Source organism: Oncorhynchus tshawytscha, linkage group LG11 (genome assembly GCF_018296145.1).
Source record: "Oncorhynchus tshawytscha isolate Ot180627B linkage group LG11, Otsh_v2.0, whole genome shotgun sequence".
In the NCBI taxonomy this organism is placed as follows: domain Eukaryota; kingdom Metazoa; phylum Chordata; class Actinopteri; order Salmoniformes; family Salmonidae; genus Oncorhynchus; species Oncorhynchus tshawytscha.
Genome location: NC_056439.1, coordinates 19,114,744 through 19,127,479, shown reverse-complemented (window position 1 = coordinate 19,127,479; position 12,736 = coordinate 19,114,744). Strand labels below are relative to the sequence as shown.

The 12,736-nt window shown below is 44.1% G+C and overlaps 1 protein-coding gene across 10 annotated transcripts in view; it reads right to left on the bottom strand.

Moving 5' to 3' along the window:
* Nucleotides 1–12,736, bottom strand: part of LOC112262442 (alpha-(1,6)-fucosyltransferase) — a 109,879-nt gene that overhangs the window by 32,546 nt on the left and 64,597 nt on the right. For 6 of the 10 annotated variants that reach the window (XM_042329869.1, XM_042329871.1, XM_042329872.1 and 3 more), the window contains one exon: nt 2,347–2,905. The exons of 2 other annotated variants lie outside the window; for them this stretch is intronic. In XM_042329869.1, the coding sequence (XP_042185803.1) occupies nt 2,347–2,549 (203 nt within the window). In that variant the 5' untranslated portion in view covers nt 2,550–2,905. Of the gene's footprint in view, nt 1–2,226; nt 2,289–2,346; nt 2,906–3,143; nt 3,166–12,736 lie in introns of those variants that run through there. 2 more of the 10 variants (XM_042329875.1, XM_042329876.1) reach the window with 2 other exon arrangements.

Below are 12,736 nucleotides of genomic sequence, written 5' to 3'. Positions count from 1 at the left end.
AGTAATACAGTAGTAACACCGTAGTAACACCGCAGTAACACCGTAGTAGCACCGCAGTAACACTGTAGTAACACCGCAGTAACACTGTAGTAACACCGCAGTAACAGCGCCGTAACACCGCAGTAACGCCGCAGTAACACCGCTATAGCACCGTAGTAACACTGTAGTAACACCACAGTAACACCGCAGTAATACAGTAGTAACACCGCAGTAACACCGTCGTAACACTGTAGTAACACCGCAGTAACACTGTAGTAACGCCGCAGTAACACCGCAGTAGCACCGCTATAACACCGCAGTAATACCGTAGTAACACCACAGTAATGGCGCAGTAACGCCGCAGTGACACTGTAGTAACACTGTAGTAACACCGCAGTAACACTGTAGTAACACCGCAGTAACACTGTAGTAACACCGCAGTAACACCGTAGTAGCACCGCAGTAACACCATAGTAACACTGCAGTAACACCGTAGTAACACCGCAGTAACACTGTAGTAACACCGTAGTAACACCGCAGTAACGCCGCAGTAACACCGCAGTAATGCCGCAGTAACACCACAGTAACACTGTAGTAACACTGTAGTGACACCGCAGTAATGCCGCAGTAACACCACAGTAACACCGCAGTAACACTGTAGTAACACCGTAGTAGCACCGCAGTAACACCATAGTAACACTGCAGTAACACCGTAGTAACACCGCAGTAACACTGTAGTAACACCGCAGTAACACTGTAGTAACACCGCAGTAATGCCGCAGTAACACCACAGTAACACTGTAGTAACACTGCAGTTATGCTAACAATGTGAGCTGAGGCCTACTCATGGCCATTGGCCAGTGCTGACAACTACATACAGCAGGGGTCAGTAATGTCTGACTCTGAAGCTCCACTACAACTACTGGCTCTGGGTAGGAGCTGCTCCTCAGGTCTAGGATCAGTTTACATACCCCAATTCTAACCTTAGATCAGTTATCTTAGATACGCTCTCGCTCTCCTTCAATAGAGCAGGCTTAGTACAACGGAGTGTGAGAGAGAAAAAGAGAGGGAGGCTGTGTGTGTGTGAGCGTGCCAGTGTATGAGTTTGAGCGTACATGTGTGAATATGTCTCAAATCAGCCCGCTGTAAGAACAACTTCCGCACATTTTTCCTTTACTCTGAACAACCTTTAGAACCGTTAAATTAGGACAGACCCTATCACTTCACAACTCTTGACTGTTGCTTCGGGCTCGAATCAAAATCGGCACGCCAGTGTTTTGAGGGCCGGAATACGGCATGTGACAAGCGCAATAACAGAACAGCTTTTCTCACTGCCTTTAGACACAGCCCATCAGCCCAGGTTGGCACCCTGTCCAACACGTATCACAACACGCCATCTTACACTACACCATAGCTACCATGACAGGCACCGACATTACATGGATTTAGTTCCGGTTTGTAAACGGCAGCAAGGAAAGGAAATACTCTTGACGTTAGACTACTTTAACCCGCGTCTCATCAGAACACAACAAAAATCCACCACTGATCAGACCACCACCAACAGCTTGTGAGAGAGGATGCTGAAGAGAGAGGAAACATACTGCAGTGCTCTGATGTAAATCCACATCTAACCTGGAAGTGAACTTCAGTAATGTAAAGTGTTTTTGACATTTTATTTACCCAGGTTAGCCTCATTGAGATAAAATCTATTCTTTCAAGAGAGACAGGGACCAAAACCGAGAGAGCTGCACATATCAGACCGACTGTAACAACTTACAGACAAACCATAAAATATGTTATTTTTTTGTTGTTGACAAAGACGCATACATTTCAATTACAGAAACATACAAACATGTAAACTTAGACTACAGAATCTAACCAAGAAGGGTAATGTAAAGATCACAGATGATCAACACTTGGATTAAAGGGTCAGTGAAGTAAGGAAGCAGAGGAAATACTCTTGACACCTTGAAGACTACTTCATCTAAATCCAGTAATGTAAGAATACAGATTACCAACGCTGCCTGGGATTATTGGGTGAGATAATATGCAGTGAAGTAATGGTGCTTAACATATCACAGTAGAAACAGAAGGAGAGGCGAGAGAGTGAGAGACAGAACGTGAGAGAGACAGAGACAGAAAAAGAGAAAGCTACGAGTAGAGACAAAGACAAGGGGGAAGAGGCAGAAACGGAGCGAGAGCCAAACTCCAGTCAGTGTGTCAGTTAGTCCCGGCCACGCGTCTCACCTGAGTGTCTCAGCCATGCGTCTCACCTGAGTGTCTCAGTGTCTCAGCCACGCGTCTCACCTGAGTGTCTCAGCCATGCGTCTCACCTGAGTGTCTCAGTGTCTCAGCCACGCGTCTCACCTGAGTGTCTCAGCCATGCGTCTCAGGTCCTCGTTCTGCTGTTTCAGTCTCTCCAGCTTGGCCAGGATCTTGGACAGCTCTCTGCTGGATCTCTCCGGGTGCTCGCTGTCCTTCACAAGGTGACCTCCGATGTAGAACAGCAGTGTGCCCCACGCCAGGAGCACGAGCATGATCCAGCGCCACGAACCTGCCCATGGGCGCATCTTTCACCCCTCTGGGGCTGGGGTGGAGGGGTGAGGGATGGGGGGGTGAACAGCACTCCCGTCACAATAGGCCTTGAGGCATGGTGAGAATGCCGGAGGGCGTAGGGGGGGGGGAGGAGGACGGAGATGGTGAGAGGTAGTTCAGGTAGGGTTGGTGGGGTTAGTTAATGCATGGCTATGGTTCCTCCAGGGAGTTAGGATGTCCGAGTCCTCTCTGGTCTAGGCTGGACTGGGCGTGTGCTGATCCTGGGTCTGGTAGTCTGGTCTGTCACCCTCTGTGTCTTTGTAGTCCTGACTGACTGATTGACAGATGTCTCTCTGGGTCTCTATGAAGTGGCCTTGTAGAATACTTCCCTCTGTTCAAAGAGCAAACAAAGTAGGGTTGGTCACTGACAAAATCTGAGAGAAACCGCAGCCCTTATCTTCTTCCTCCACCCGTCCTCTCTTTCTCTGTGATAAACCAGAGTCACAGGTGCCCCTCGCTATATGAATTCACCACACAGCAGTAAACAAACGTCACATGCCACTCAGCATTACTTCAACAAACTGGCTGAAAACACCACAAACGCACCAGTCAATTTAACACAAACCCACCGAACGCAACAAAAAAATCCACCGCTGATCACAGAGCACAACCAACGGCTAACTGCTTGTGAGAGAGAACACTGAAAATAGAAACGCGGCTACCGGTACTTCCCTGGTCTAATAATAAAACTGGGTTAAACCATTGTTATGTGGAGGAGCGTGTGGATGTCAGCATAGAGGTCTCCTCCCCTCTATTTGAGGAGAGACCCCCCCGACACAGCTCTGTTCACATACATACACTCCTCCCCCAGGACCCTGGCCACACACACAGTCTCAGAGCAGGCAGGGAGATCACACACAGACACACACATTTTTGACATCACAGGCCAGCAACGAGTTGAACGGTTCAGCAACGATAATGGATATGGCTGAATATTCTATGTTCATTACAGGGGATATAGAATACTTATCCCTTCATTACAAATGACTGGCAGGCTGGCTGAATACATAAGAGTCTAGTTAGTTATGGATTTCTGTGTGGAGAATATACAATGTATTATAGATTGTAGCAGTGGTTTGGGGCGAGCGCAAACAAAGGGCGGACTCAATTAATTAATCAGCAGACTGACCTTCAGCTGCGTAGTGCTGCCTGCTTGTCTGTCAAGTTTCAAGTACAGTGAAATGGCTTTCGTGCTCTTTCCCGACAATACAGTAATCAACATCGGTAGTACTATACATTATATATATATTTTTTTGTTTTAAAGTCAAGTAGAACAAAAACACACGAGAAATAGAAATAAGAAGAACCACGAGAAAGCAAGCACAGTAAACTATATACAGGGTCAGTTCCAGGGTCAGTGCCAATACCATACTGTATGTGCAATGTGCAGGGATAGCATGGATACTGCAGTGGTTGAAGACTCTTATTTGGGTCAGAAAAGTGCATTGAAATGACTTATGAACTGTGATCACTTTGGAGAGTTGTGTGACCACTTTGGAGACACCAGTTCGTCCTCTCACACAAACCTTTGTAATCAAAAAATGTTGCTCCTACCCCACATTTTCCAGGGATACTTTACCATGTTACTGAATGTACCCAGAGTGTTTTAAGATTCAGTTATCAACAAATGTGGTGAATAGTACAGTGATTTAATGTAAAAAGGCACATAAAATCAACCGTGTAATGTTTGGATGAAGTATTGTGTCAGGTGAACTGTTGTGTCCTCAACTTTGGTCTAATAATTTTTCCCATAATCGTCAAGCTGTTCACTTTCAATTGCTTCACTCTTAGAAAAAAAGGTGCTATCTAGAACCTTAAAGGGTTATTCGGCTCTCCCCATAGGAGAACCCTTTAAAGTAGAGGTCGACCGATTAATCAGAATGGCCGATTTAATTAGGACCGATTTCAAGTTTTCATAACAATCGGAAATCGGTATTTTTGGGCGCCGGTATTTTATTTTTTTGTATTCCTTTATTTAACTAGGCAAGTCAGTTAAAGAACACATTCTTATTTTCAATGACGGCCTAGGGACGGTGGGTTAACTGCCTCGTTCAAGGGCAGAACGACAGATTTTCACCTTGTCAGCTCGGGGGGATCCAATCTTGCAACCTTACAGTTAACTAGTCCAACGCAATAACGACCTGCCTCTCTCTCGTTGCACTCCACAAGGAGACTGCCTGTTACGCGAATGCAGTAAGCCAAGGTAAATTGCTAGCTAGCATTAAACTTATCTTATAAAAAACAATCAATCATAATCACTAGTTAACTACACATGATGATGTTGATGATATTACTAGATATTATCTAGCGTGTCCTGCGTTGCATATAATCTGACTGAGCATACAAGCATCTAAGTATCTGACTGAGTGGTGGTAGGCAGAAGTCTCTAGTCTCTCTCTCTCTCTCTAGTCCCTCTCTAGTCTCTCTCTCTCTCGTCTCTCTCTAGTCCCTCTCTCTCTCTAGTCTCTCTCCCTCTAGTCTCTCTCCCTCTAGTCTCTCTCCCTCTAGTCTCTCTCCCTCTCGTCTCTCTCCCTCTCGACTCTCTCCCTCTCGTCTCTCTCCCTCTCATCTCTCTCCCTCTCGTCTCTCTCCCTCTCTCGTCTCTCTCTCTCTCGTCTCTCTCTCTCTCTCGTCTCTCTCTCTCTAGTCTCTCTCTCTCGTCTCTCTCTCTCTCTAGTCTCGTCTCTCTCTCTCTAGTCTCTCTCGTCTCTCTCGTGTCTCTCTCTCTCTCTCTCGTGTCTCTCTCTCTCTCGTCTCTCTCTCTCTAGTCTCTCTCTCTCGTCTCTCTCTCTAGTCTCTCTAGTCTCTCTCTCGTCTCTCTCTCTCTAGTCTCTCTAGTCTCTCTCTCGACTCTCTCTCTAGTCTCTCTCGTGTCTCTCTCTCTCTCTCGTGTCTCTCTCTCTCTCTCTCTCTCGTGTCTCTCTCTCTCGTGTCTCTCTCTCTCTCTCGTCTCTCTCTCTCTCTCTCGTCTCTCTCTCTAGTCTCTCTCGTCTCTCTCTCTCTAGTCTCTCTCTCGTCTCTCTCTCTCGTCTCTCTCTCTCTAGTCTCTCTCTCTCTCTAGTCTCTCTCATCTCTCTCTCTCTAGTCTCTCTCGTCTCTCTCTCGTCTCTCTCGTCTCTCATCTCTCTCTCTAGTCTCTCTCTCATCTCTCTCTCACCAACACTGCTAGGCCTGTATGATCAATGCTCAACCACCGGCCTAGTGCCTATATACCATTCCAGCTAAAGTTATAATCCTGAATGCTGTTGTTTTGCTGTTAAATAACTGCTTTAAGCTACTTAAGGCTTAAGGCGTCCACCAACAACATGTTGGTGCTGGACAATGTGACCATGGAGATTTTAAGAAATCTACCGTACCCATATGCATTGGGTGTGCAAGCCATTAGGCCAACCACCCACGGCGCCCAGAATGATACAAATCCCATTTAGATGATGGGAGTTAATCTGAACAGAATATACTACTCCTGTAATGAAGCATCCAACAAAATGAAATGCAATTCACGGGAAAAAGGCCATTCTAAAGGCCATTCTAAAACAGAGCACCTGAAGCGAGTAGCAAATATATGACAGATATGAACATCCCTGTCAGAAAGAGAGTGAATCTAAAGAGGCAACAACGAGGATGGGATGGGTTGCTCCTATGACTAGGATTTGGGTTCTGGATATTGAAAGAACGTTGCTGAAAAACAAGAGGACAGGAGAAAAATGGCATAATGAGGTCATCTTTCATAAGCACCGTGCGTGGAAAAAGGCCTAGCTGATTGTTGTCTTGCGGCTGTCAGTGAAAAGCATCGGAAACACGTGTGAAGATAATGTGTCTTCTGTGTAATAAAAGATGTCAAGACAAAAAAGAAGGGGGGTGACGAAGAGAGAACAGGTACTTCTCTCCCCAGAATGCACTCAGCTGTCTCCCACCAATTCTTCCACATTCAGTGTTTCATGTGAATCGTTTGCCGCTTGATTGTTTCTGTTTTACGAATTACCCATCACATATATGTCACCAGTAGCAAACGTACCATTCGGTTACATTCATTTCTGTTAATGCGCTGTATGCCTAATTAGATCTAGAGTCATTTACCATTCTCATTCTCAGAGTGGAAACGTTGTTTGCAGAGTTCCCGTTACACTTGTGAGAAGCAAGTCCGGGTTTACTTTATAACCATCATTTACGAGTTGTCCATTTTTTTCCCCCGTTCATTGCCTTTTATTTGGAGCGCTCCATGTGAACCGTGAGCGTCGGTCTGGTTTCTCTGTCCTGATAATGTTGAGGGAGTGCGCGCCTGGGCAAGCATAGAAGTACCTGGCCTGCTGCGTGGAAATGTAGGAAAGTGCCCACTTGATTTCTGGTTGTCTTAGTCACCATGTCCACCACTAATAAGCTGAGCTTCTCAAGTCATTCTTTATTCACCAGACACAGGTGTGAAACATCCGTTGCGGATGATAGACAAATAGTTCCTCACAGTAGAGGCCTATTTGAAAAATCTTTCCAACAATCCCCCCCGTGGATAATCACCAAGCCTCGGTGTGAAAGAGCAAAATATGATCATCTGATGATCCCATATATCCAGTGGAAACGTCTTAAAATAACTTTCCCTTGAGCAAAAACAGTTGTCTGTCCCGGTTTGGGAAACTCTGAGGGCCCAGAATAGGCTATGTTGCAAGTTCCCTATAGACAGTTTCTTGCCTGAGCCAGTTGATTTGACACAATGTTGCACCTCACTAGCAAAAGCTCAAGTCAAGACAGATATAAAGGGAGGCATATGCGCTGAGTAGAGATATTGCGATTGAAAGAACCCGAATTCTCATCAGTATATTTTCTAAAGATGTAATTTTTTCGGCTTTATGTATTTGAATAAGTTGACAATGGAAGTTATAGGCCAACGGCTACAGCGGCCATCTATGATTTAGCCGCCAATGATCCCGGGTGTATCAATATGTCCATCAAGCAAGGTAAGATATGCCTCATATTATGAAGTGAAATACTCAGGTTTCAAACAATTAAGTATGTTTTCAAAATGCATACTGCCTCCAGCTCACATTGTAAAGTGGTCGGTGATGCGCTGATCGCCTGCCTACCGTTGTTTTTTCTCTCCCGGTCAATCTGTCCACGTTTATTTATCAGCTTTTCATTTTTTTACAGCCATGGCCAAAGGCGGGCAATTGCTGGCACGCACGCATACCCACACCCACCCACAGGGCAGTAATAAACCATATCAGGCCAGTAGCAACAGATGATATGCTGTTATATGGGCCATGATGGTAGACCGAATGAAAGTCAACTGTCTGGGGAAAGGAAAGAACACTGACTGTTCGCTCACTGGTGGCCATTTTACACGGACATTCAGAACGGCCCATTTCCTGTTCCTGTAGTGTGAGGTGTGGTGTCAAATCAAATCAAATGTTTATACATACATATTTAGCAGATGTTATTGTGGGTGTAGCGAAATGCTTGTGTTCCTAGCTCCAACAGTGCAGTATTATCTATCTAACAATTCATACAAGCACATGTACAAGTACACCCCTTGGACAAGACGCTAGTCTGTACAGTACAGCACAAATAACAGAATGTTCTGTATCTGTGACAGCTTGGAACAATCTGCAGGGTATTTATATAGGCAAACTAGGGCTGACCCCATTTAGTCGACTGGTCGATTGTTTGGTCCATAGGCTGTTGGCCGACTGAGACTTCTTTAGTCGAGCAGTAGCAAAGACACCGGTCTGATTCGCGTCTGTCTGAGTGGACTATTCCATTGTGGAGGCTGTTGGATAGAGGTCGCTGTCTGCGATTCTGAAACGCATCAGTGTGGCCTCCACAATGCGCTGTTTAAATTGCCGCTTTTTCCTAGACCACATCGCTATGTGCATGACAGCAAAGTTAACCAGCATATTGGTGTTGAGAACAACCCGAGAAAACAACCCGTGCCTTATTGTCTAAGAAAAGTGAGTAGAGAGGACACCCCAATTGAATTAGGTCTATCATCAATAGTCTAACTGTTAAATGTGCCTGGCTTTATAAAACATGAATTTACTGTACAAGTATACAGTGCCTTGCGAAAGTATTCGGCCCCCCTTGAACTTTGCGACCTTTTGCCACATTTCAGGCTTCAAACATAAAGATATAAAACTGTATTTTTTTGTGAAGAATCAACAACAAGTGGGACACAATCATGAAGTGGAACGACATTTATTGGATATTTCAAACTTTTTTAACAAATCAAAAACTGAAAAATTGGGCGTGCAAAATTATTCAGCCCCCTTAAGTTAATACTTTGTAGTGCCACCTTTTGCTGTGATTACAGCTGTAAGTCACTTGGGGTATGTCTCTATCAGTTTTGCACATCGAGAGGCTGAAATTTTTCCCCATTCCTCCTTGCAAAACAGCTCGAGCTCAGTGAGGTTGGATGGAGAGCATTTGTGAACAGCAGTTTTCAGTTCTTTCCAAAGATTCTCGATTGGATTCAGGTCTGGACTTTGACTTTGCCATTCTATCACCTGGATATGTTTATTTTTGAACCATTCCATTGTAGATTTTGCTTTATGTTTTGGATCATTGTCTTGTTGGAAGACAAATCTCCGTCCCAGTCTCAGGTCTTTTGCAGACTCCATCAGGTTTTCTTTCAGAATGGTCCTGTATTTGGCTCCATCCATCTTCCCATCAATTTTAACCATCTTCCCTGTCCCTGCTGAAGAAAAGCAGGCCCAAACCATGATGCTGCCACCACCATGTTTGACAGTGGGGATGGTGTGTTCAGGGTGATGAGCTGTGTTGCTTTTACGCCAAACATAACGTTTTGCATTGTTGCCAAAAAGTTCAATGTTGGTTTCATCTGAACACATGTTTGGTGTGTCTCCCAGGTGGCTTATGGCAAACTTTAAACGACACTTTTTATGGATATCTTTAAGAAATGGCTTTCTTCTTGCCACTCTTCCATAAAGGCCAGATTTGTGCAATATACGACTGATTGTTGTCCTATGGACAGAGTCTCCCACCTCAGCTGTAGATCTCTGCAGTTCACCCAGAGTGATCATGGGCCTCTTGGCTGCATCTCTGATCAGTCTTCTCCTTGTATGAGCTGAAAGTTTAGAGGGACGGCCAGGTCTTGGTAGATTTGCAGTGGTCTGATACTCCTTCCATTTCAATATTATCGCTTGCACAGTGCTCCTTGGGATGTTTAAAGCTTGGGAAATCTTTTTGTATCCAAATCCGGCTTTAAACATCTTCACAACAGTATCTCGGACCTGCCTGGTGTGTTCCTTGTTCTTCATGATGCTCTCTGCGCTTTTAACAGACCTCTGAGACTATCACAGTGCAGGTGCATTTATACGGAGACTTGATTACACACAGGTGGATTGTATTTATCATCATTAGTCATTTAGGTCAACATTGGATCATTCAGAGATCCTCACTGAACTTCTGGAGAGAGTTTACTGCACTGAAAGTAAAGGGGCTGAATAATTTTGCACGCCCAATTTTTCAGTTTTTGATTTGTTAAAAAAGTTTGAAATATCCAATAAATGTCGTTCCACTTCATGATTGTGTCCCACTTGTTGTTGATTCTTCACAAAAAAATACAGTTTTATATCTTTATGTTTGAAGCCTGAAATGTGGCAAAAGGTCGCAAAGTTCAAGGGGGCCGAATACTTTTGCAAGGCACTCTATCTACAAAAATAAGACAGATCCTGCTTCTGTTGTCTTTTTGAGTGTTTGGTTGATTGCCTACTGATTCTGTGAGCACCTTTATAATAATAACCACCCCCTTTCCTTGATCTCCTTCGTATTGTTAGTATTACTAATATTACTAATATTATTATGATCATCAGAACGAGAAGGAAGGAGGCGTCTTTTGGCACCCTAATCAAAAGTTAGCTTAACTCTCATTATCATTAATAGGCTTAGTATAGCAGCCTTGTATAACCACCATTGAGCTGGAGGCCTAAGAGCACCTCCTGTTTAGTCTGAATATGGTAACTTACTGAGGCCTATATTTTAGTACTGACCTAGGCTATCAAGCATTTTAGTTTAAAATTAGTTTATAGTTGGCGTAAACAATAAATAGGCCTAAACCGTTCCATTTCAGAAATTGCATTCACGAATGAATGCGACTGTTTTTCGTCTTTGCTGAAATAAAGGCTGTACAAAAAAACGTTGCAACAGACTCTCTGGTAGGCTTATAATTTATTTAGTGTTGTTTACATCGTTCCAAATGGTCAGAAACGTTATATTGTAATCTAAAAGCACCAGTTTGGGACACATAATATGCACGCAGTGCTTTCTCCTTACCTTCTTTTTCTAGATCTCCAGCATTTTCTGCAACTAGTCAAATTTATTCCACACATCTGACTTCCCCTTTACCTCCTGAGCAACCAGTAAATTCCTGTTTAATTTTTTTTGTCACATCCTCTGCATCGATATTGCTGTCACGTGTTATGGTGTTCAGAGTTTGTTAGAACCAATTTGTTGATGTGATTATGATATGCTATAGTTCAGGCCCTATTGGTCACGTGCATGCGTCACGTAAAGAGAGCAAGGGTAGAGGGAATAGGGATTTCGGTAATATAACTTTTCAGTCAGAAATGGCTGTAATTATGTTGCAGCTTCAGCAACACGGACATCACTACGCACACTGATGTTCTGTGGTGGTCACTGCAGCACGGAGGAGAGAGAGAGAAGTGCTATTCACACAGTCACTCACGGTCTTTCTTCTTTTTTTTAAAACATTGCAGGAAGTCTGAGTCAGGTGGCACAATCAAATCAATTGCTGGTTGGACTCCCTCCATTTGCCTTCATTATTTCATCAAACAGTGTGCTTAAAGCATCAGACAAGCTCAGTGCATATAGTTGATTTGATTTGACACATAGGATGTGTCTATATATGGAAAAATACCCGTAAAACATTTTTTGGACCGTTTTTGAATGCAAACAGATGGGAGATAGAACATACAGTACACGTGTGGTAAATAAAATGAAAAGTTACACCTGAACGATAATGCGAAAGGTTGCTAGTTTGAGATTCCCGAGCTGACAAGGTGAAAAATCTGCCGATGTGCTGTAAAGCAAGGCACTTAACCCTAGTTGCCCTGCATAACAGTGTCCACAAAATGACTGAAATGTGTTTGTTCTCCCTCAGTCTGATAATCGTTTTATCTTCCGCTCAGCCAATGGTTGCGTTGGGTTCAGTTTGCTCTGCATTTCTCAGCCAATGGTGGCATCTAAATCCATTTGTACTGCCTCTCTCAGCCAATGAATAATTGAGTCGGTGCCATACCAGTACAGCACTGAGCCCGAGTTTAGCCAGTCAAAGTCAAAAAGAAGAGAAGTGACGAGGAACTGCATATTTTATAAATATTAGCCTTTATTAATATTCAACATCAGGAGAACGAGAAATAAGGAGACGTCTTTTGGCACCCTAATCAAAGTTAGCTTAAATCTCATTCTTTCTCTCTTTCTCCTCTCCAGAGCGAAGGGATGCTATATGGGTTAGGCAAAAACCCTAATCTCTCTCTCTCGCTGACAAAAAATACTGTATGGGTAGGTAACGACCCTATGCATAGTAAGAAACTAGGCTACCTTGTCCTTAGATGATTCTAGTAAGTACCTGTCTCTCAGGGGTATTCTATAACAGCAGTAGTGTGTGTGTAACCTTTATTTAACTAGGCAAGTCAGTTAAGAACAAATTCTTATTTACAATGACGGCCTACACCGGCCAAACCTGGACTACGCTGGGGAAATTTCTTCCGCTGCCCTATGGGACTCACAGCCTGGAATCGAACCAGGGTGTCTGTAGTGACGCCTCAAGCACTGAGATGCATTGCCATAGACCGCTGCGCCACTCGGGAGCCCAAGTGTAACATCTGTCGGTCTCTAGTCCTCCAATGTCCACACCCTCCCAGGGCCCCGCCCTGAGCTCTGTTCTGTTCAACGGGCTGTTATTCTGTTCTCAAGGTAGGTAACACACCCCAAGGTAAAATACTGGACCTATACCACACCTCCACCCCAACCCCAACTCTCCCAATCTCTGATATGAATGTCTGTTTTCCTGGTGAAAACATATTTGCATTGGGGGGAATCTTGTACTTTGGCTGCACCTCAAGGTTGGTTTGAACACTTTAATTTCCCACAGTGAAGTGAAATTTGAGAATCCAAATGGATGTTGTGTTAGTCA